We start from the raw sequence: 23516 nt of genomic DNA on the forward strand, positions 1-23516 counted from the left end.
AGTGAAGCAATACTTTAAAAATAATTTAATATAATATCTATCTCCACCATTGTCTTCTCAGCGAATGTATGAATCATAATATAGAAGGCGTAAGGGTCATATTTTATTGAATGAATCTTGTGATGATACATTAAAGGAAACTATCATAAAATATCACGGCAAATACTACATAATGTTGTAACTCCAATGGACTTTGACTAATCATTGACAAGAGAATGATTTGAAAAATGTTATAAAACCAAACATACAAGTTTTATCTTATGGAGTGAAACAACTGTATTCTCAATTCTTCAATGACTTACTATAGTTTGGTTCCCAAAATTCTTAATTTTTATCCTTTATACGGCACATAGACCACTTTGTAGTGAAATTCTATAAAATACCACTATGTACCGAAAGTTTATTACAGCGAACTCGGTTATTACGATCACGGATATAGCGAGATCTCGGATGTAACTAGGAAACATTCGTTGACATTTTAGTTTATGATTTTCTCCATACATTTATTCACTTTTATAACGAGCTAAAATATTGTCAAAATTTTTCTTAAAACTGTTAATGTGTTGATCGTTTAAAGACATTTTGACCCTAAGCAAAAAAATCAAACCGGACAGAATCAGATTGCATTTATGACACTAGTTTAGTGTCCAAGTACCTACCTAATTGGTGTTTTCGCCGAGAATATTGAAAAAGTATACACACATATGGTTGCAATTGCATGTAAAAAATCCAAGGTTTGAGAAGTCAGTAGGTATCTACCAGCGTTCATTACAATAAACAACTTCTTTTGTGGTTTATGAATGCCATGCTTGTTTCAGGGAAAATTTCTAATTGTGTATTTTTGTGTTATGTGACCGCTCATTTAAAAATACCTATTCTGATATAACGAGCAAATTCAGTCGGTCCCATCTTCTCAGTTCGACTGTATTATGTACTTATGAGGTAAAAAAATTATATTTGTGATATTGTAAATTATTGAAAACATAATTCATCTTATTCAGTAAGTATAATTAAAAAGTAGGTAGGTATCTTAATAAATTGTTGATAAGTAGACCTACTTATATATAAACAATTTCCGACTGAGACACCACAGAATAATACTGCTAAACGCTTTGGTGATAAATTTTATCGAATATTAAGTAAACTTAAAGTTGGGTAGGAAATCTAATCAGCAGCTACCACAGATAAAATGATTCTTAGTGTAATTGTTTAACCATCAAAACAACTATGGAATAAATACCTCCTATATGTTACTGTATACTTTTTGGCAAAAAAAGTAATATGTATGTATTGTTATCTTCATTTAATTATTTTATCAACTTTACTAAATAAATAATTTGGTACTGTTCGGTTAAAGCGGATACAGCGGAAAACGCATTTTGAAAATAGCCGATAAACTGGATTATTTGTTAGGTTAACCTAACCAAACCTAACCTAAACTAACAAATAATCCAGTTTATCGGCTATTTTCAAAATGCGTTTTCCGCTGTATCCGCTTTAACCGAACAGTACCAATAATTTTTCTTTTTATATGTATGTGTGTGGAACGGACAGAGAATGCTGACCACTCCACTGTGGGTTGCAAGTTTAAAAACCCATGGTTGGATCAAATTCATGTACCTAAGTATGTAAAAATAATTTTATTGATTTGGAAATCGTCAATTTTTTTTTAAATGTACTGAGAGTTTATTGTGAGATATGGTCATGGCAGTTATAGAGTGGAGACATAATAAAAACAATATACATTTCATCAACTTTTTCAATATTTTATTTTTCACTTCAACAATACAAACTTGGTACAGGAAATCAGTCAAAAGAAAAGTGAACATTCTCATCAGCGAAAGAAGACATTTTCCATAAACGCTATAATAATATAGCGGTGATGTGTTGAAGGCAACAAAAAATATGCCCAAAACTTACACAATAAAATGACTATAAATACGTAATACATACTTACTGTTCTTATATATTACATTCAAAATAGACTATTTCTTTACAATCAAGATTCTACAATGCTTCAAATTGAAATCACACCATAAAAAATATAGCTACCGATAGCTTATTCCCTCCGTTTGCGAAAATGAAGCGGGGGGCACCTCGATAATTTCAGCACGATAGAACATTTAAATATAAAATATATAATAGTACTGTACCGACGCTAGTATAAAAGTGAGAAATCGAACATGTGTAAATTTGTTTTGTAATAAAAAAGATGGTTGACACGGCACAAACACACAGTGGATAAACACAAAAGTTGGAATATGTAAATGTCCCGACACATTTTAGGCTGCACACGCTACCAGCAGCTCTGCACATGCACACAATTCATAACTTAAGTCTTTTTGAGATCTCAACGAGACTCGACGCGCACTTAAAGCTCATCGTGTTCATCAGCGTCCTGAAAACAAAAACAAAAAACATATAGTGAACTTTGTCGCTTGATACATACAATACCGAGACTTCATTTCTAGAATCTTTAATAGGTATTATTTTGTATTCTCTAATTTGGAAAAAATCTAATTGGGATCTATTTCTGTTGACAATATCATACATACATATTTGTTTTGTATAATAACTAGAAGTTTGTATGACGTTATAAGAGAATTTCTGAGAATCAAATGTGTATATAATTTATTTTCTCTTTCATTAGTCACAGGGAGCTAATTCGGAAGATATTCAATGAGCATCCTTTTACTCACACCTGAAGTATGTTTTATTTAATGTCTCCAACATACGTCGTCGGTACTAAAATTTTAGGGAAAATGATAGATTTGATTCAGGTAAATTCCATGGGGATATTCAAACATGTCTTTCATATTTACTATAATATATTTTGTATGTAAATGGTTGATGACTTATTTATGTTTGGTCAAGATTGGGTTGCGTAGTAATGTGGATAATAAATGACATATATTTACATCTGATGTGGGTAGACTGTTGAAGTCACTCTCTTCATCGTCGAGGTCTTCATCATCATCAGCAGGTTGTGATTCACCGTCCTCTTTTTGTGACTCGGCATCGGCCGCACGTTCTGCAGCATCTTGCTCCTCCTTCATCTTCTTTTCACCTTCCTGAATATCACAAATTAAAATATCGTTATGAAAATCTGTCAACAATTACTATTAATGGAGAACAGAGATTGATTTTGAACATCTTCGACAGTGATGACCTGATAACCAATCACATAATTGTGAACACTAGCATTTTAGCACAAACATCGGGGTGAACATCTAACAATGTAAGTTTTGCCATAATATTTTTTTCTGTGTGGATTAATCATACAATATAATTAATTTTATGATGTAGTACGGCAAAAATAAATACATTTCTTATTACATCTTTAGTGATGTAACTTTCATTCAAAATACGTTATCTAAATTTTTTGATTTGGTCTCTTATGTACCTAAAATGAACTATGTACTTTTATGGTCAAAAAATATGGGAAAAATAGTACCAATCATTATGTAGTAAAGTTACTTGTATGCAATGGTTATAAATGAGTCAAGGCAAGGTTTGAAATTTTGTCACTGCCATCTATGAAGATGCCCATAAGCACCAAAATCATATAAAACCCAATGTCAGTGTTTTGACTATCGTAAAGTTAGCTGCATAATAGCATTATAAAAATTATTATCTGCACAACGCCTCAACCCAATGGGCCGATCAATGAACTGCCACGATTGCCTTGAGCGACGCAATGTAATATATTTTTGATTATTAAAAAGGCTATAAACTAGGGATACATTTACAACACACACACACACAACACAGGGATACATTTACAAAAATATTCAGGTTTACACAAATTACATATTATCAAAGCGATGGCTCAAACCTGAGTGATTTTGACTTGTTCTCCGACGGCTTTAGCTGCTTCCAAATCATCAGTGATGAGGAAATTGTCAAAGATGGTGCCGGCCTTCACTTGCCACAGATCCAGACCCACAGCGCAGATCTCTTTGCGTTTGTAGAGTTTGTCGTCTGATACATAGTCTGGGTTATCGATCTCTGGGTGCACCCACGAGCCCTTGTATGCTGGATTATCAATCTGGAATAGAACACGAGAAAATTATACATAATTGTCAATACTATTCACAATTATATTAGGTAGGTAAAGTATATTATTTAATTATGTTTCGGGTAAAGGTTTTAGAGCCATTATGGCCAACCTTCCCCCATCCAGATCTGGCACTCAGCCCATTTTCACATGGGCCCCATGTACAGTAGGCGCTCGGTAATCCGGCGTTCACCAATCCCGCACGTCCAATAGTCCGACATTTTGCAATTCAGCTCTCCTGCTCTATAATCCGGCAGGATTCACATTAAACTGCCGGATTACAGAGCGGAAAGCCGTTCGCCCGGCAGTTCGGTGCCCGACCTTGACTGTGATAGAATTATTTCCTATAGAAATCCAATAATCCGGCATTTCCAACAATCTGGAATAGGTGAAAAAATATGTGTGCCGGATTACTGAGCGCCTACTGAACGTTACAATTGACATTTCAAAAGGAAATTTCAGTGCATAACCAAAATTATATTTTGAACACTGGCAAAAGTTCTTTAAAGATAAACTACATAAAATGATATCTAAGTCAATTTAAAGAGCAAAATTATTCAAATAGGCATTGAACGGTTGATATCTAATTAGTGGCCAATATCAGGGCAGCTCATTTGAACATGGACCAATAATCTCAATGACATTATAGTACATACAGTCGAACTTGGTTATTACGAGGAAGATGGAAGCGTTACTCGATATATCAGAGAATAGGTATTTTTAAATGAGCGGTCACATAACACAAAAAGTAGAAACAAAAAATCTGAAAACCATCGTAAAAATCCCCGAAACAAACATGGCATTCATAAACTACAAAAGAAGTTGTTTATTGTGCCTACTGACTTCACAAACCTTGGATTATTTACTTATTTCCACCATATGCATGGATACTTTGTGTTAATATTGTCGGCGAAAACACCAATTAGGTAGGTACTAAGACACTTAACTAGTTCATAAACGTAATCCGATTCCGGTGGCATCCTGTGCGGTCAGATTTTATTGCTTAGGGCGAAATGTTTTTAAACGATCGACATTTTAGCTGTATAACCGATAAGTAGCTCGTTATAAGCTCGAATAAATGTATAACTAAAATGTCAACTATTGTTTTCTCGTTACATCCAAGATCTCGATATATCCGTGATCGTAATAACCGAGTGCGACTGTACATGTACTGTGTCATAATAGTGAGCATATTTTATAGTGGAACAATTTAACTTTGAACTTGCTCAGATGCAATTTCTTCTAGTGCACGTAAATTACAGAGGGTGAATTTAATTACTGTTACTGATATTATTTCCAATAGCTCTTACATGAAACCTATTGCATCATTTTCTCTTGCTCAGCGTAGTTTTCTGACAAAACTGTCAAACGTCACGCTTAAATGATATGTTTATAGCGGTGAATCATTGAATGGGAATATGTTTGCTTACCTGTTTGGGGCTCCATTCTCCTTTGTATTCTGGGTTATCGATCATGGGTGGTTCCCATTCTCCGTCCATCTCATCGTCCCAATCTTCAGGCTTGACGGCATCGGGATCTGGAATGTGCTCTGGCTTGTCCCAGTTTTCAGGTTTTGTATCATCTGGGTCGGGAATGGTTGGCTTGTCGTCCCAGTCTTCCGGTTTCTTTGCAGCTGGATCCTAAAAACACAATATCATTTATAAAATTAATATACTTAAATTAAACAGTCATCCATATTATTTGGATGGCGGCATGACAATTGCCATGAACATAGTAAAGAGTAAAACTGTTACAAATACCCATTTACGCAAGCAACATGACTGAAAATGTTCAAATAGGGACTTGAATTTCATTTATTAAGTAGACGTAGAAGTCGGTTTGAATCTTAGGTTTGGCAAATTCATATTTTGTTTATTAAGAGTTTATTTAGAGTACTATTTCCATCCCTCAGTCTCCACAAAGTGCAAGTTATTCAATAGCCCTTTTTACGAGGAATGGTTATTAATCCTTTCTATGCCGCAATTAATTAATTAAGCGTAAACTTTTACGCTTTCGGCAGTTAAACGGGTTAAACATTGGGTCCTTGTCGACACCATTTATAATCAGATTGTGGCGCAAAAATGTGATTTTCAATCAAAGTGCTGCTGTCACTTATACCTATTTCAATTGCAATGCAGTAAATGAAAATGTTTGATCTTGTTTGTTTAATGTGTTACCATCATTTTCATTACGAAATAATAAATAATCATAGCAAATTACTGCATTGTATTTGATGTAGAAGTGATAACCAGCATTACAATCAGATTTAGTAATTGGCACCGCTGCCTTACTATAGAGTACCATGATAGTTCCTACTTTGGATCATAGATATTGAAAAACAACATGTGAAGTTCGCTTAAGCATCAAATGTGGATACTGCCATTACTCCACAGAGGGTGTGAAATTAATAATATAGGTATACTTAAGTTAATTTATTAAACAGACAAAAATTGATATTTGAATATTTCGTAGTTACTTATCTTTTGTCAATGTATATCCAAACTGACTTGTTTCATGAATATATTTTTAATATGAGTGGCAAATTTAGTTGCATAGGTATTTATAGTCTGCATTAAATAAATAATATTAAAGCTAATTAACAGTCATAAACATAATGACATTTGATACTGGCAACATTATAATTTATAATGAATGAGCTCTGCAACAATAACACAAAAAGTTCTCACCATACAAATAATTTTCACAACTGTTTCAATTGTTTTGAGATAGCAATATGAAAATAAATGTGACTGACATTATAGAAGAGATCAACATTTTGGGACCAATTAATTGCATTACTTAACTGCTCAATACAGACAAAATACAAACAGAGACGTTAAAGGATTATGAAGTAGGTATTTGTGTAAAACAAATTTAAAGAAATAACTGACATCACGAGGCGACAGTTGAATAAAGTTCACGTATGAACGGAGTATTAATTAGACAACTAACCTTGATTTTCTTCGGTTGTAAGAAGTCCCAGTCAGCTTCTAAGGTACCAGATTCGACCTTTTCATTATCGATGAGAACTTCATAGGTGTTATCCGGTTTGACGACCAACGTGTACAGATGGGTGAAGACATCATCCTTACATCTGATGTCCTTGTTGATCAACAAGTTCTTTCCTTTGTAGCTGAAGATGACATGGACTTTCTTGGTGCCGGGGCCGCAAATGTCGGGTCCGAACATGATTTCATAAGGGGATTCTCCGTGCATGTCCTTCTGGTCCAGTTTGCAGTCGAACACCTTCAGGTAACCGCCTCCGCAGTCGATGTCCTGCTCGTGTTTGACGGAGAACTGGATGACCATGTTCTTTCCGCTGTTTGAGAAGGGTTTGAACTTCTTTGACAGGGCGTAGAACCTTGCATCTTGAGATGTCTTCAAACCTGTCAGAAACATGCCATTCAAATTAGTAATTGACAGTCACGTCGGAAGTCTCCATAGCTGACGGTGTACTGAAGGGACAGTCAATGAAATGAAATGGAATGATTTCTTACCTTTGTCGGCTTCCTCGTCGTTGTAGAACTTGCCGGCGGTTAAAACTAACTTTCCGAATTCTTTTCCGGGATGTTCACTGTACACCCAATTCTTTTCCCACGAATCTGTAACATACACAGGGATGCCGAACTTAATTCAAAGGTACTTTTTAAAGTGTAAAAAATATTCAATATCGATCATTGCGGACGAGGCGGTTGCCGGTTAAACACACTTGACATTGATGCGAAAAGTAATATGAGAATTTTTGAAAGCTGCGAGTAAAGGCTTACCATCCTCGAAGTTTTCTTCGAAATATTTTTCAGAATTTACACTACAAATCGCCAGTAAAGTGACAAACGCAAAGAATAACCCCTTCATCTTGAGTCGTACCGTCCACGCAGGAAGACAGACAAGCCACGAATGGTTTTATACGTATACGGTATGGCAAAAGTAATCGCGACGAAATGACACGACACTCTTGCTTTTACAAAATCGTTCAATTTATCGAGGAGAGTGCTAGACAAACTCACGAACGTACGCGGTATCTTGAATGTTGTAATTACAATCGAGTCTATTCAACGACCCACGTCTATTTACGACGCGTACTATAATCGTATGCAAGAAAGAGACAAAATAGTAAACAGAAGGTCGTAGTACAATTGCGAAACAACGAGACAGATGGAGAGCTTCTATTGGTTAGCGTTGTACCAATAAACGGTCTACACCACACTAGGCCCATTCAATACGTCATCTATACGAGAGCCGCGTATGTAAAATCATTTGCCTCGTTTGATTAGTTTCCTGCGTGGTCATTATTTTATTTGAATTGAATGATTTCATTTTTCTTTATCGAATTGAAAATTCAAAAAAAAAAACAGTATTTTAACGAAGTCTTCTTCAAAATCGTTCATTCTAACGAGAAAATTAAAGAAATATATATTAAGAAGACATTCATGGTTCAATTTTACATTTTCTACGGATTATAATAATCACTAGATACCTATAAATAATATTTTGGCGCCTTTCTTATAATTAGCAATACTGAATACAGTAATGAGATTACATACTTTAGAAAGGGAAATTTAATGGCACCTAATGTTATTGTAAATGACACACAACTGTTATACGCCCGGAGGGTTTTATAAAACTTTCATTTTCACAAAACCATTTATGTAATTGTGTATCTATTTAATTCTATGTAGGTACCTACCGCGATTAATAACAATATTGATCAACAACGAAATTAATTCATCCATATCTACCCACTTAATTAATGAAACTGAGGAATTTTTAATTAATTATTGGAAATATGAATTAAGTCTTAATTAAAATAGGAAGCATAATTTATTTTGCTGTGGAACATTCATTAGAATAGTAGATGTAGGTGGGTCAGTATTTAGGAACTTATCTAATTAGATTTCATGTACCTACATTGGTAAATAATTGTTGATAGTATTAATTAATTTAATGCAGATAAATCTTCATTTATTTTCTTAGCCAAGGCAGATAAGAAAAAATTGCTGATATGCTCAAACCTCAAATTGTATGTAGGTAGGTACCTATCTAATCAAATATACCGTCATATTGATTGAAAAAATGTCATGGGAATTTGATCCTATGAGCCACTAGTTCCGCTGCTCCATGAATAAATAATTCAGGGCCACACCATGGGTAGCTGCCCAAAATTGCCCCTCCACCAAATAATTTATTTTTAGTGGTGGGTAAGTACCTAACTTAAATTAATTAAAAAAACGTTGAAGCAATAAAATTATTTTATTACATAGGTATATATTATAACAAAAAGGTACTACTTTTTATTATCTGCGAAATGAACTCGTAAGGAAAATGGTGTACCTTTGTGATGCCTGACTTTATTTCCATTCTCTGGCGGCCTATAATTTTATTTGTTGTGCTACGACATTGACCAATACTATTGAAACATTAAAATAATGTTATTCGGTATTTTTAAATACCATGGTGGTAAATTAGTTACACATCGAAGATTTTTAACTTCTAAATAACTACCTACTTACCTATAATTTTTATAATATTATACATAACATACAAAAAATATTTTTTATAACTTAGTATTCAATCAATTAATTAATACATAGGCAATTAGTTTGCTTTCTTAATTATAATAAAGTTGGCAAGTCATACTTTTCCCACAAGCTTTTGCAAATTTTTCCAGAATTCCTCATACGGCTCGCAAACATCAGGGCTCAACGGACCTAGTCGAAAATCACTGCAATATTTACAAGTCATAAAATCTTCCCTAAATTTACATATCATTAGTGCCTACCTATCATTTATTGTCGTACTTCTTTTGCTTTCAGTTACCCATTCACTGCAAATAAATAAAGAATACCTAGCGTAATATTGCATAAAAACATGCTTTCAATGTATTGAAATGAAAACATAAAAAAAAGTAAGTAATAAATAAGTAATAATAAAATAAGACTGCTATGAATGTTATCGTCAATGAACTTTTAAAAAAATGTTAATGCATGTTTTTGTACTAACCTACATAGTTATTGAATCATAAAAAAAACACATCCAACAAAAACATTAAATTTATCAAACAAGAATGTAGATATACAGCAGCCGCGAAGGTTGGAAGTAGGTTGTGGAGATCCGACATAAATAGTGCACACTAAACTTTATCAGACATACCTACAATAATTATTTATTTTCTTTGAACTAATAATACATATTGCAGATGATTTTTTAAATTATATTAACCGCTTCACTGCGGAACATTTAATTACCACATATAAATAACACGCTAATTATATCTAATGGCCACCTAATGATGACACAACAGCTGTGCCGTCAGCGCTGTAAGGATTAAACCCTAACAGATAAAGAATATTTTTTATGGTTTGGTTTAGGCAAGGTTTAATTGAAGTATAAAAACTAACCAACACCATCTGTAATTTGTATTCTTAGTTCAATGAAAACAAATAAGTTTAGTATGTCCGATCTCCACCCTTCAACACCGATATAGTGTTGCTAATTAATGATAATATTATATGGCACACTATATTAAGTTTGTATTATAGATCTGGATTCTGGAAAACAATTATGTACTTCCTAACAGGTTAAACTCAAATTTCTGGCAAATACAATATGTATTTATTTAGTGAAGGGGTTGAAAATTGTTATTTATTAAATGCGCCCAAAGAATTATATTACTTCCACAACAATCTATTATGCTGCAATGTACTTAGGTATTAATTAATTTTAAAAACAAAAACATAACTCCTATAAATATCCCATATCTGAGGATGTGTGCCTTCTAGATGGAGTGACTGGATTATGAATAGATGAATCAGATCACCCGTAAATTGCTCAAAATGGAAGTGAATTGCAAACTACATAAATATATCATTTTAGATTTTAATCACTGTATTAGATTTCCAGTTAATTCTTCTTTGATTATAATATGTCTCACTTCACTATTCCCAAGTTAGATTTCATATTTACATGATTTAAATTAAGTTACCCTGCTAAATTAACAGTAACATGACTTGTTTCCTATGATACCTACTAAACATGTTTTTTTTTTCTTTTCTGAATACTGTTTCAGACAGAGAATATCGATGCCTTACAATGTGGCACATGACTTAACAGACTTTTTATTATTGTTACTCATTAAGATATATTTAGCGGAGAAGAACATTGGGCATTTCTATGGTAAGAACATATTATTGAGAAAACAACTTGCGAATTCACCTACCGTTGGATCTCTTCAGCGAACTACTAATTATTATTACAGAAAAAATGCAATGACAATATCAAATTTACTTTGTACAAATTACTTGAAAGAAATATTGACTCATTAAAAGTATAAATACTTTTTGACTGTTACAATGTCAGTATGTATCAATACTATTTTATTTTGTCAGTATTTATACTTTTTCTACGTTGGAAATTTCAAGCATATAATATATGAAGTACATAGAAAGATTTTATATTGATATTCTTTGTCTGTTAATATATTGTATATAATTATTATATGTTTTCTATATTCTATATTGATTCTTTCGATATGACAACCCTAAATGGACGACAGATTGAGATGATTTTTAAAATCAATTCACAAATCCAAAAATCTGTAAATCACCGAGTAATACAAAATTATTTTATGCATGTCGTAAATAAAAACAAGCAGGTTTGATTTTGCCACAATAATTTATTTAACATTTAGTTCTCTCCAGTAAAATGTTCATTGAAATCATAATTATCACCGTCTTCATTATTCTCCATGAGATTTACGCTTTCTAAGACGCCGACCAGGGAGTTGGTTTTCTTTTCAAATCGTATCTTGTCTTTCCTGATTTTTTTCAATTCCTGTTTTTTCTTCTTGTTTAATTGGGTATTGCCTTCCAATTCCATTTCTTGGTCAGGTTTTCGTTTTCTACTGCCGTCTTGACCTTTCCTGAGTTTACCCTTTGCCGAGCCAATATTAACGGAGGAGGAAATCAGCTCATTAGGATCAGCTCCGTCGACAAGCATCTCACTGTCACCGACAGCATTTACGGGTCCCGTACTTGTCATCTAAAATTTTATATAATTTAGAATAATTGAATAAACAGAAAAAAAGATACGATGGTTGACCCTAAACATATGAAAGTGAAGCTGAAAAAAGGTTACTGAACTAATGAATATATTAGCTGCAAGTCATGTTAGATTGCAGATTCATTTATAGTTAGATTTACACTGGTCACACCATTACATAAAGTTAAAAATAACAGTACATAAGTCACTGAAGCAATTCAATAACAGCAGGGCGTAACCTTCTTTTTTTTATAGAAAATTCTCCTAACTCTTAAAATATAAGTTGTTCTACAGTTATCAATTCAACCACACCAAAGTCCAAATTCTTTGACTTTACACCATTATTTAGAATAAAGTAGATATGAGTGCAGTTCCACCAAACTATTCCGAATATGTAGTAGACAATAAAGCAATAATCAATATATTGATGGGCGACTTCCGATGGGGAATGGCACAGTGAGAGGAATATTACATATTATATCAAAGTTTGTGTGAGAAGAGAGACATCCAAAAGAAAATGAGAGGGCGCCAACTCTGTAAAACTATAAATATACCTACCATCATAAATCATTTGGTGTTCAAATTTAGAACTAAGCTCATCACAGTATAAAAAATATTGAATGGTATGTCAAATCTTAGCATGTGGCCGCCCATACTCAGCGGACAACGTATACTGGTGGATCTATAAATATTATCATTAATAATTTTTATAATAATATTCCTATCACAAACCTGAGCTGCGGAATCAGTGAAATCATTTTTATTGAGAGCGCTTAAAGTGTTTGTTTCCATGGCTTCAAAACTGTCAATATCGAATTCCTTTGCAATTTCTGATACAATTTTCGCATCCAAATGGATACTTTGCGCATTCAAGTCCTCGGGCGGTAAAGTGTAATATTTAACTTTCCCAATATTCCAATCTTGAAGAAGTTGCCTGGCGGAAGCGATCTGATCTGGTATACCTCCCTTTTTGAAACGACCCATCCTCGATGCTAATTGAGCAAAAAAGTCCTAGAAACAGAAGTTATTAATTTCCTCACACTAAAATTTCAAAACTAAACAAATAATTATATATAAAAAAAATAAGAATTAACTTGTGAAATTGTTTTATTTATGCATGCATTGCTAAATCGTTGCGATTAATATGACCTGTGACAATGAATAGTATGAAAACAAAAATATAGATTAGAAAGTTTGTTGTGTGATAGTAGCTTATCTTTGTACATATTGCAACTACATATTTCATACCTGTGGTGAGTCAAAATTGTGAAGGTTGTATATTTCCATGAGCGTAGCCTTATTGGCTCTCTGTAGAATAGCTGATGCCGGTGTGATGGGATCTTTCAGACTGCCTACTTTTAGCGCATTTTTCAAAACAACAGAATTGTCACTCTCATTGGAATTGCTCGCGAAAACAATGCCTGGACTATCTAAGAGTTTTATCTTTGAATCCAGTTGAATAACTTGCATTTGCCTGTAAAGTAAAATATACAAATACAATTGTTATATATAACAATATATTTATTATGATTGTTAAAAGAAACACATTAACATATTTTAATTACTATGCGAAATAACCCATGAATCTATTAAAACAATGATTTTATTTGAAACAATAGTCTTTTAGGGTTTTCTAAAAGATATAACCTTAGCCAAATACAAACAAAAGGGAAGGCGTTAACCTGTTCCCCGACTAGTTTGTATCCAGGGCAAGGACACAATGGATTGAATGAATGGCTATCAACCAATCTTTGCATTTTTTTTTTAAATGCTGGCTAAGGTTGTCAATATTACTCCAGCCAAGACAAGAAATAGTGTTTTTAAAATGTTTCAAATTGTCCCTAATGCTAAAGTAAAAAAACAAAACCGAATCAGTATACAGTCAATGTACAATACATTTATATATTACATTATGATTATTAAAGTTTATGTCGACATAAATAATTATACATTACTAAGTAAGTAAATGGGTGAATTTTTATTATTATTTGAAGGTCTAGTATTTCCATATGAATATACGTATGTATTGTTATCAGAACAGTTTAAAAAAAAAATGTAATATCTCCTGTTTATCTATGCCATATAATACATGCACAATTTGCCACGTAGATACACATTATAGGCAATCTTAATAAAACTTACTTTGTAATGCCCGGAGTACTGCCAACATTGCACGCTCTGGACCTCTTCAAGCTGTTGATGATGGAGCTCTTTCCAACATTGGGAAGGCCCACCACGCCAACTGTTATTGACGTCTTGATACCCTTATTTCGGCAGTAATTGCCTAAGAGTGACATGAGAAGTTCAGCTCCAACGCATGAAGAACCTTAATGTATAAATCATAATAAAAAATAGTATAATCCATAAAAATTAACAACCTGAAATATATTTCAATCCAATGAGACAAAGAAAAATATATTTGCATATTTTTAAGAATATAAAAAAAGTATTTCTTTGATTGTTGATCTAAGTATATGGGCCTATATCCAAGCCACTAGTTGTGAAAACCGAGTCACAGCAGCAAAGTAATAGTTCAACTATTGTTTATCCGGATCACTGCCAGATATATTGTTTAATAATCCACACAAGAGATCTCGTTAGTATTCAATTATTCCTCTAATCAACTACCCAATTTAAAAATACGACACATACTGACATTTACTCAAATCTATCCTAAATTCATTTTTCAAGAAAAACTGTTTTTCACATACAGATAATAAATCATTGGTGAGGTAATTATGATTTATTTTTAATGTAATTAATAAAACAATCGAATTATATTCGGCATGATGGTACCTACTGCAATTTTTTTATGACAGCCAAAAGGTTAGTGTCCATTTTTTTAATATTATTTATTTGAGTCCACAATCCATTATTTCGTAAGCTTTAGTTTAGCGTCCATACTGCTAATACATGATAAATACAAGACATTATAATAGAAGTCATAATATAATACTGTCCTAAATAATATTATGTTTTATAATACAAATAAGACATAATATACCTACATAAAATCATATAAAATACCTTTCATGTTTTTTTCATTTTTCTGTCCTTTTAGCATCTTCTTCCGACCTAAATTATGCTGTTGATCTTGTGTAGATGCTTTGAATGCGACAGAAGGTACAGATTTACGGAGATATTTGAGCCATTGGTCCAGATTTTCTCGTGGTACCAGGTCAGCTTTATTCAGAACCATCACAAGCCTTTTGTTACCGAGTGAATCTCGCACTGCTTCTTCCACTTGGACACACCTTGTACCTTTAAATTAAATATGTATGGGATAAACTATCTTATTGGAAAGTTAATGTTTCTGAAATAGATATTTTTAGCAAATTTACAGTGTATTAAAATATAATAAATATTATAGGTAAACTAGATGGTGAATTTGTTGATTACATGAATGTCATTGCTATGTCCACATTTGTGCATATTACATGTGTAAAAACTTTTTATTCAATAATTCCTGAAACTTCAGTTCATATTGCTTCTCTGAAATGAGAATTTTTTTTTTTCGATTTTCAGCTCGTAGCAGTTTACTGTGGACATTTGTAAAGTTCTTAAAAATATTTAATTCGATGCGATCACCAGTATTTTTCATGGTTTTCTCACTTTTTCCAGCATTAAAACCAACCTGCTAACATATGTTCACCAGTTACGTCTATTACAACTTCATGTCTACACTGAAAAATACTGATGCCCAGATGTAGATAGTTGAAGGCATGCTAAACTACTCAGCGTTGAAAAGCGGAATCGAAAGTTGAAATAAAGAGACGGAAACACAGAAATATAGATAGATATAGCTATGTTATTTTAACTATGTATTTATGTATGGCAATCAATAAATGATTTAATTATTGTTTATAGGCACAAGAAATGAATAGACTCACCTAATGGATCTCGAGCGTCGACGATTTCCAAAACAACATCTGCTTCTTGAACCACCTTTTTGAATTCTTTGTAGTATGCTTTCAAAGAATTCTCTTGTTTCTTATCACTGCTGAAATGTCCATTTTCATTTGAATCAGTCGGAGGAGTCAATTTATCGTGAATTTTGCCTCGTACATCGGCATTTTTAACCTAGAAAAAATATGTAAATTAAATTTCCCGCTTTCAGTTTTGTCTTTGGCCACATACCGTCTGATACCAAAGGTTGACGAATTATTGGCCACGATTGCCTTATGGAATATCAAAATTTTGCTAAATGCCTATCCTATGTGGTTAAGTATTAGTGGTCGGCAACCTATGGAACACATGTGACGAGAATGACGATTACTAATAGTTGGCAATACTGACATTGCGGCACCAGCGCTCAGACCACGCCTCTAGTCATAGTTGTCGGTCTCTAGTATAATATTAATAGTTACCAATAGATCCATGCCACCGTCTTTCTTTTTGTTTTCTTGGTCTTCCTTTTCTTGCTTTCGTTCAAGTGCAGCTTGCTCCTTCTTCTGTTGCCTTTCCAATATTTTTTGCTGCTTGACAAGCTCTACCTCTTTTAAAATATCACCCTTAAATGGGCATATATTTGGAATAACGAGGGGTTTCTGTTTTTTACCACCCTTCTTAGGATTCTTTTTAGTATCTCGACGTACTTTTTTGTTGTGATCTCTCACTTTCTTTTCTACCTTGTATCTAAGGCCGGCCTTCACACGTTTCGATTTCTTATCTGTAATCATTGAATGTTTTGTTAGGATCTTTTTCGCCCTGTAACCATTAACAGTCAATGTGTATAAAATCTATGCAGAATGACATTTCTACAAATTACAGAGTACTTATTTTTTTAATTTTGATAGGTACGAAATGTTTATTACGACACTCACTTATTTGAAAATTATAAAAAGAACTGTCATATTTTACAAATACTACATAAAAGAGTTGGCAGTGTAACTTTAATATGATTTTATCATTTTGTAGAAAAAATTAATCTAATGAAAATAAAAGTGAAATAAAACTTACTTAAACAAAATTTCGCCATGGTGAATAACTGTAACTACTATTAATTGTGGTAGAAGGTAGGTAAATGACGAATGTAAATCAGCTTTCAAATTTTATTATTATGAAAGCTAACCTAACTGCGCCACACTAAAAACACATGTCAAACTTCACCATAGATAATGTAGGTAATAACTTGACAATGGTGCCATGATGACAATTATCTATGGAAAAAACGTTGCCAGTGGTAGGAAATCTAATAAAAAATAAAAGAAAAGTGGCGTTGGATTTAAATTTATTATTTATTTAATTATTTATTAAATTTATCTATTTATATATTGTAATCATCATCATCAGCCGGGTTCAATCCACTGCTGGATGAAGGCCTCCCCAAGCTTTCTCCAACTCTCTCGGTCCTGTGTCGTTCGCTGCTACGTATTTCTGCCGAACTTTACCAGTTCGTCAATCCAGTGGCTTTTAAGGCGGCCCTGTGGCCGTTTCATGCCCCTTGGGTACCACTGGATGACGGCATTTGTCCAGCGGCCGTCCTTTCGGCGAGCAATGTGCCCCGCTCATCTCCATTTCAGCAGTTTGGCAACGTCTATTACATCGCGTATTCCTGTCTGCTTCCTAACCCATTCGTTTCTCTTACGGTCCTTTTGCGTGATGCCCAACATACACCTCTCCATGGCTCGCTGTGTGACTCTTAGCCTTTGGATATCTCTCGTGTTGAGGGTCCACGTCTCGCAGCCATACGTGAGCACGGGTATCACACATCGGTTGAACACCCTACGCTTAAGACATAATGGTAGGTAACTCTTGAAGATACTATTCAGGCGTCCGAAAGCACTCCATCCCAGCTTTGTTCTTCGAACAATTTCATCGTGCATGCTTCCGTCTATGGACACCTGCTGTCCGAGATAGACGTAGCTGCTGACTTGCTCGAGTTGGGTGCCATAAATACAGATAATCGAAGGGTCCGAAAAACAGTTACTCATCACTTTTGTCTTTGAGACATTTATCTTTAGACCGACCGTTTGACTGACATCTTTCTACCTTGGAGGTCTTTCGGGTCTTGTGAGTGTATTACAATATCATCTGCAAAGCGCAGGTGACTGAGGTGCTCCCCATTAATTGGAACACCTTTTTCCTCCCAATCAAGTTTCCTTAATAAATCCTCAAGAGTAGCGGTGAATAGTTTAGGTGAAATGGTATCACCTTGCCGGACACCTTTGTTAATGGGAAATTTACACGACCGTTTGTGGAGTTTCACGCATGCTGTGGCATCACTGTATATACTGTATATAATATGTTTATGTAGCGTCTGGAAAGTCCTTGGTTGCTAAGGGCGTCTGTGAAAACCTTATACAGAATTGGCAGTAGACTAATTAGTCGATAGTTTTTCAGATCTTCAGTGTCTCCTTTCTTATGGAGAATAATAATGGAGGCATTTTTCCATGACTCTGGAATGTTCTCTTCGTGCAGACAAACCGTGAACAAACGTGCGAGCACTTCGCTCACCGTCCTCCCGGCCCGTTTGAGACCATTGATAGTCAGCCCATCTTCTCCCGGGGCTTTCCCACTCTTCATGCACATTATAGCATATTCCACCGCTGTGGTAGTAACCTCATGAAGAGGATCTCCATATTCTCCGTTCACCAGAAGATCTGAATTGATGTCAGTGTCATCTTTGTATATAGCGCTGTAAAACTCTACAACAGTGTCCAGTAGATGATCCCAGTTACGCACGATACTTCCATCTTGCGCTTTTAGTGTCGTGATCTGCCGTCTCCCTATTGACAGATGCTGCTTGTTCTAATGTAAGCTCCTTCCTGACGCAACAATTGATTCTACAAGGTTCATATTGAACTTACGAAGATCTTCTCGTATGTTTTTACGTAGAATTTTGCACAGCGTGGAGTACTCGAGATCATTTTTGAAACTTGTTGCTCGCTTTTCGTACTCCTACGCAGCTTCATAAGATCCAACATTTCCTTTGAAAGTTTGCTTACTCGTTCAACCACAGCAGCAACTGTCTCTTCCGAAGATTATATAATGATCTTTTTTTTTGCCTCGGTGCTTTGTAGGGAGATGGGGTCATTTTCAGCCTGGAAAGCCGCTAGCCTGTTCTCCAGCTCTTGTTGAAATTCGACTCTGCTTCTCAAGCCTCTGCGGACTCTGGGCTTCTGCATCAGTTTGGATCTCTCACGTTTGATGTTAAATCGTACTTTACATCTTACCATTCGGTGGTCGCTGCCAGTATTAAATATATTAATGACTGTGCAGTCTAGAAAAATATCCTTCTTGTCGGCGAGGATGTAGTCGATTCCGCTGGTTCGTTTTGCTGGGCTTCGCCATGTCCATTTTCGAAAAGGCTTCTTTTTGAAGAATGAGTTCATGGTGTAGAGATTGTGGTTTTCCGCAAACTCCACTAACATGTCTCCTCGGCCATCCCTGGTGCCATGTCCGAAGTGCCCAACCGCTACATCATCCTGGTGTTGGGATCCGATTCGTGCATTAAAGTCCCCATGATGATAGTGTAATTGTATATTGTATATTGTGATAGTGAAGATGTATATTGTAATGGTTCATGTTAAATAGGCTAACGCATATTAGCCGCTGCAATCATACATGGACTCGCGCACGCGCAGTGCAAAACAATCTGGCATCCATCAGTGCCATCTCTAGTGAAAACTAAGAGGACTCGCGCATGCGCAGTGCAAAAGGATCTTATCATCCATCTAGGGAAAACTTAAAAATAAAATATTAATAAACCCGTCAGTGCAGGGTAGTGCAGTGCTGCCAACCGTAATACCAAGCACATAATAATATTCAATATTATTTTAATTACACTATTCAAAGTACGGTATTGTTTTATGTGTATGTATTTATTGCGTATGTACCTAACATGTTCGTATTATTTTAGCTAGATACATTATAATTTAAAGAAATTTAATAATTTTGCTCTCTACACTAATTTTACTAGGCAAGTACCCATTTAATAATATAGGTACCTACATAATATGCAAGAACCTATTGCCAGTGCAGGTATTGTTAATGCTTTATTAAGCCATTTATTAAAACTTTTTATTTAAATCGAATTTAGCTTCTGAAATGAAAAAATTTACGAACCGGAGCGCTTGATAATTTTACGAAAGTATTAACAATCTTATTTAATTTTATATGTATTTTATAGAAATAAATGTGTTGGATTTTTTTTACATGACATATCTTGTCAAATATTTTTTTCACGAAACGGAGCAATATTATTGTGGATTTTATGAATCGGAACGGCGCTCCTGTCCATTTCGAGTCCAGGTCAATGTTAACCATACCCAGGCGAAATATTTAAATAATTATCAGTTCACTTTATTAAATTGCATTTCAGTATTCTCTCGCTATAAACATTAAGTAGGTATCACTGCATTCTAATTAATAAGAAAATATTATTTTATTGTTTGTCGCTTATAGTTGCTATAAATATCGACGTTTTGTAACACATAACATAATATTACAGTGCAAGTGAAACCTTCGTAAATTGTTTGGTATTGGTCAGTGCTCGAAATGGAAAATTTCACGAACAGGAACGCTCAATAATTTTTCAAAAATGTGCAATATTAGATATAATATCTGTAATATAAAAAAAATATCTTAGTTTTACATAATGTACTTTATAAAACATTTTCCTCATCACCTTCGCCCGAATCAGTTGTTTGTAACATAAAAAATATATCATAATATAAGTTTACGAAATCGTTTTCTAAAAAATACATCATTCATAATAATAATAATTATACAAATATGTATACCTAAATGTAAGTATATGAATCTAATTGGAGTAGGAAACATAAAAATATATGAAATAATGGACAAACCAATACAATTGTCCATTTGTTTCGTCAGTAGTTTGAATAAAAACATGTAAATCAGTGTAAATGGAAACATGAGTGAAGATACCTTATCGTTATTGATTTTTGGGTTTTCACCACGTGTACTTCTTCCTTCTTTCCTTGATATCATATAATATCTCTTGATAATGGCCTCTGCAACAAGCCCGAAACGTCGAGCAAAGAATGAAGAATTACACACGGTGAAAACCCAAAAATCAATTACGATGACAAACAACCGTGAAAGTCTCAAACAGAAGATAAGTACATTGGTTAAACCAAGTTACATGCTACTTTATTTAAAGCTAGTACCTAAATTGGAAATATTTTGATTAAACAATTTTTTTAATCACATCAAAATCCATCATGTACGAAAAAGTAGAAGCATGGTTCATAATGAATTAATTTAATAAAATTAAGTACTTAATGAATACACAAGTTTTACGAATGTAGCATTCATTATTAAATATGCATAATTTTAAACAACCCCAGATATTCAAATATTTACACCATGTGGGCATGTGGGATAATTTATTCTAATAGGTTTCTGATGTTGTTGAAACTATTAATTATTATGTAAGTAAATTCCCATTGGATTCCTCTATGATTTTATTAAAATGTATGCTACCTCTTTTATTTCGACAACATCTATCGCATGAGTTTTCGCAATGTATTATTTGCTCAATGCAATCTATATGTTATGTTTTATATAATATATAGGTGCATATGAGGGTGAGAAAAAACACGTCACACAGTGATGTTCCTAAACAAAATGCCGCGTCAATTTTTCTACAGTATTTTAAATCTCCCTATGATGACTCAAATACCTCTGTAATAATGAATCTGTTCTATGAATATATAACAAAAAATACCTTTGCGATAATAGGTATATGAAATTAATAACTAATACATAATATTTATTCGCTTTTTATGCTACTAGGTATAAGATAGAGTTTAGACACTTACCCAAATCACCGGAGTGTAAAGTCCCATTCGATACCCAACTTCTATAGGGAAACAACTCAAAATACATTGTTCTAAGATTTCGTCGTTACCACTTGGCAATACCTACACAGTTTTGTTATTTTTACTCATTTGTACTCTGCTATTATTGTACAGTAGGTACCTATATAAAAATCCTTAGTACTATCATAGTACCACTATGTTTGTGGTTTGCATAGTATGCAACAAGTTTCTCCAATCACAAGACAAACAATAATTCAAAACATCAACAAAAACTCACAATCAAGACACGATAATTAATATAGTACCTACTTGATTTAGGTGGGTATGTACTTTTTTATAATTATTATGGTTTTATAAATAAATACTACGACGATGTAAACGACCACGACCACGACCTCTTGTTAGTCGAGGATTGCTGTTTAAACTAATATTTTGTAAGAAAATTTATTCTTTCAAAGCCCTCAAATCAAAAATTACATGTGCTATTAGTTATTGTTTATAAAACCTTTTTTTGAAACAAAAAAATCTCTTCAAGCAATAAATCTTCACCGACAATATTTTTTTCAATGCACAATAGGTAGGATTCATTGTATTATTATTGAGTAGTAAACAGCTTTGCTACGTAGAAGTTTTGTGAAACAAAAAATATGAACTAAGTAGTTACCTACCTATATTGATTTAATGATTTATTTCAAAGGACCGTATTACTATGGTTATTTTAATATCCTCAACAATATATTTTTTCCATTAGCTTTATTTTCTGTATAACATGAAGGATAGGTAAAGAGTTTAAGTAGGCACCTACCTACGAGTATTTTTTCACTGCGAAGTATTTCTGCCGAACTAAAACCGAAATAAAAAATAAGAGTAGGTACCTAGCTCAGCATGATATGGGTAATACTATGAACGTTTAAATTTGTTCGTTCCCCCTGATGAAGATGCCCATACACGCAAAAATTGTACAGAGACCACAGACATTTTAATTTACTTGCACAATAGCGTTATTAAACCTCCTTGGATGTATATCGCTCCATACCGATGGGAAGACACCTTGTTGGTTGCATACCATCTAATATCAACAGGTCGACTAATGAACGGCCTCGATTGTCTTATAATGTATTGTGAAAACTATGAATGCGTCAAGCCTACCTAGTACATAAAGTTAGCTATCCTATATCCTATATTTTATGCAATCGTCAATCGGACAGTTATTGTTTTGTTTCTTCCATCCATTTCTCTCCCGTTTCATTCCATAAAATATTGTGACTTCCACTCCCGTATTGATTACAAATTTAATGTACTCAAAATCATAACTGTTTGGGAACCCGCGATTTACACTCCTACCCAAGTCAGCTAAGCCCTGTGGTTCATACCAAAGTGTCTAAAATCCAAGCCTTGGTAGATACCTACACAAAGGTAATTTATTTATTCATAAAACATTAATTAACAAATGAATCATTTTTCACAATACCTATGTAGATATTTCATGTGTTTTAATTGAAAATCAAAAAAAAGGTGCGTAATAATTTAACGTTATTATCGATATTAGTAGTAGGTACCTACCCTAAATAAATGATGTATTTTGTGATTTTGTCTGCAAGTAAAAAAAACTTGTTGAATAGCACTGAAGAATA

General features: G+C 33.7%; 3 protein-coding genes across 3 annotated transcripts; all 3 read right to left on the minus strand.

The window, feature by feature from the left end:
- Positions 1-1745: 1745 nt before the first annotated feature.
- Calr (calreticulin) lies at positions 1746-7956 on the minus strand. Its single transcript, XM_085952058.1, has 7 exons — positions 7825-7956; positions 7555-7659; positions 7010-7443; positions 5488-5697; positions 3836-4048; positions 2919-3071; positions 1746-2398 (listed from the first exon to the last, which is right to left on the minus strand). Exons 1-7 carry the CDS (start codon positions 7910-7912, stop codon positions 2372-2374), a joined length of 1230 nt encoding a protein of 409 aa, XP_085808184.1. The 5' UTR covers positions 7913-7956; the 3' UTR covers positions 1746-2371.
- Positions 7957-11709: 3753 nt separating this feature from the next.
- On the minus strand, positions 11710-17206 carry Ns1 (Nucleostemin 1). Its single transcript, XM_085952679.1, has 8 exons — positions 17054-17206; positions 16462-16763; positions 15985-16174; positions 15122-15355; positions 14237-14420; positions 13343-13568; positions 12827-13105; positions 11710-12094 (listed from the first exon to the last, which is right to left on the minus strand). The coding sequence occupies exons 1-8, from the start codon at positions 17070-17072 to the stop codon at positions 11741-11743; spliced, it is 1788 nt and encodes a 595-aa protein (XP_085808805.1). The 5' UTR covers positions 17073-17206; the 3' UTR covers positions 11710-11740.
- Positions 17207-19077: 1871 nt separating this feature from the next.
- Positions 19078-19467, minus strand: LOC147068261 (uncharacterized). The gene has a single exon (XM_085952646.1). It carries the CDS (start codon positions 19465-19467, stop codon positions 19078-19080), a length of 390 nt encoding a protein of 129 aa, XP_085808772.1.
- Positions 19468-23516: the final 4049 nt, after the last annotated feature.

The sequence above is a fragment of the Rhyacophila brunnea genome, unplaced genomic scaffold, assembly GCF_057557595.1.
Source record: "Rhyacophila brunnea isolate RB1 unplaced genomic scaffold, BYU_Rbru_1.0 scaffold_3, whole genome shotgun sequence".
Taxonomy (NCBI): domain Eukaryota; kingdom Metazoa; phylum Arthropoda; class Insecta; order Trichoptera; family Rhyacophilidae; genus Rhyacophila; species Rhyacophila brunnea.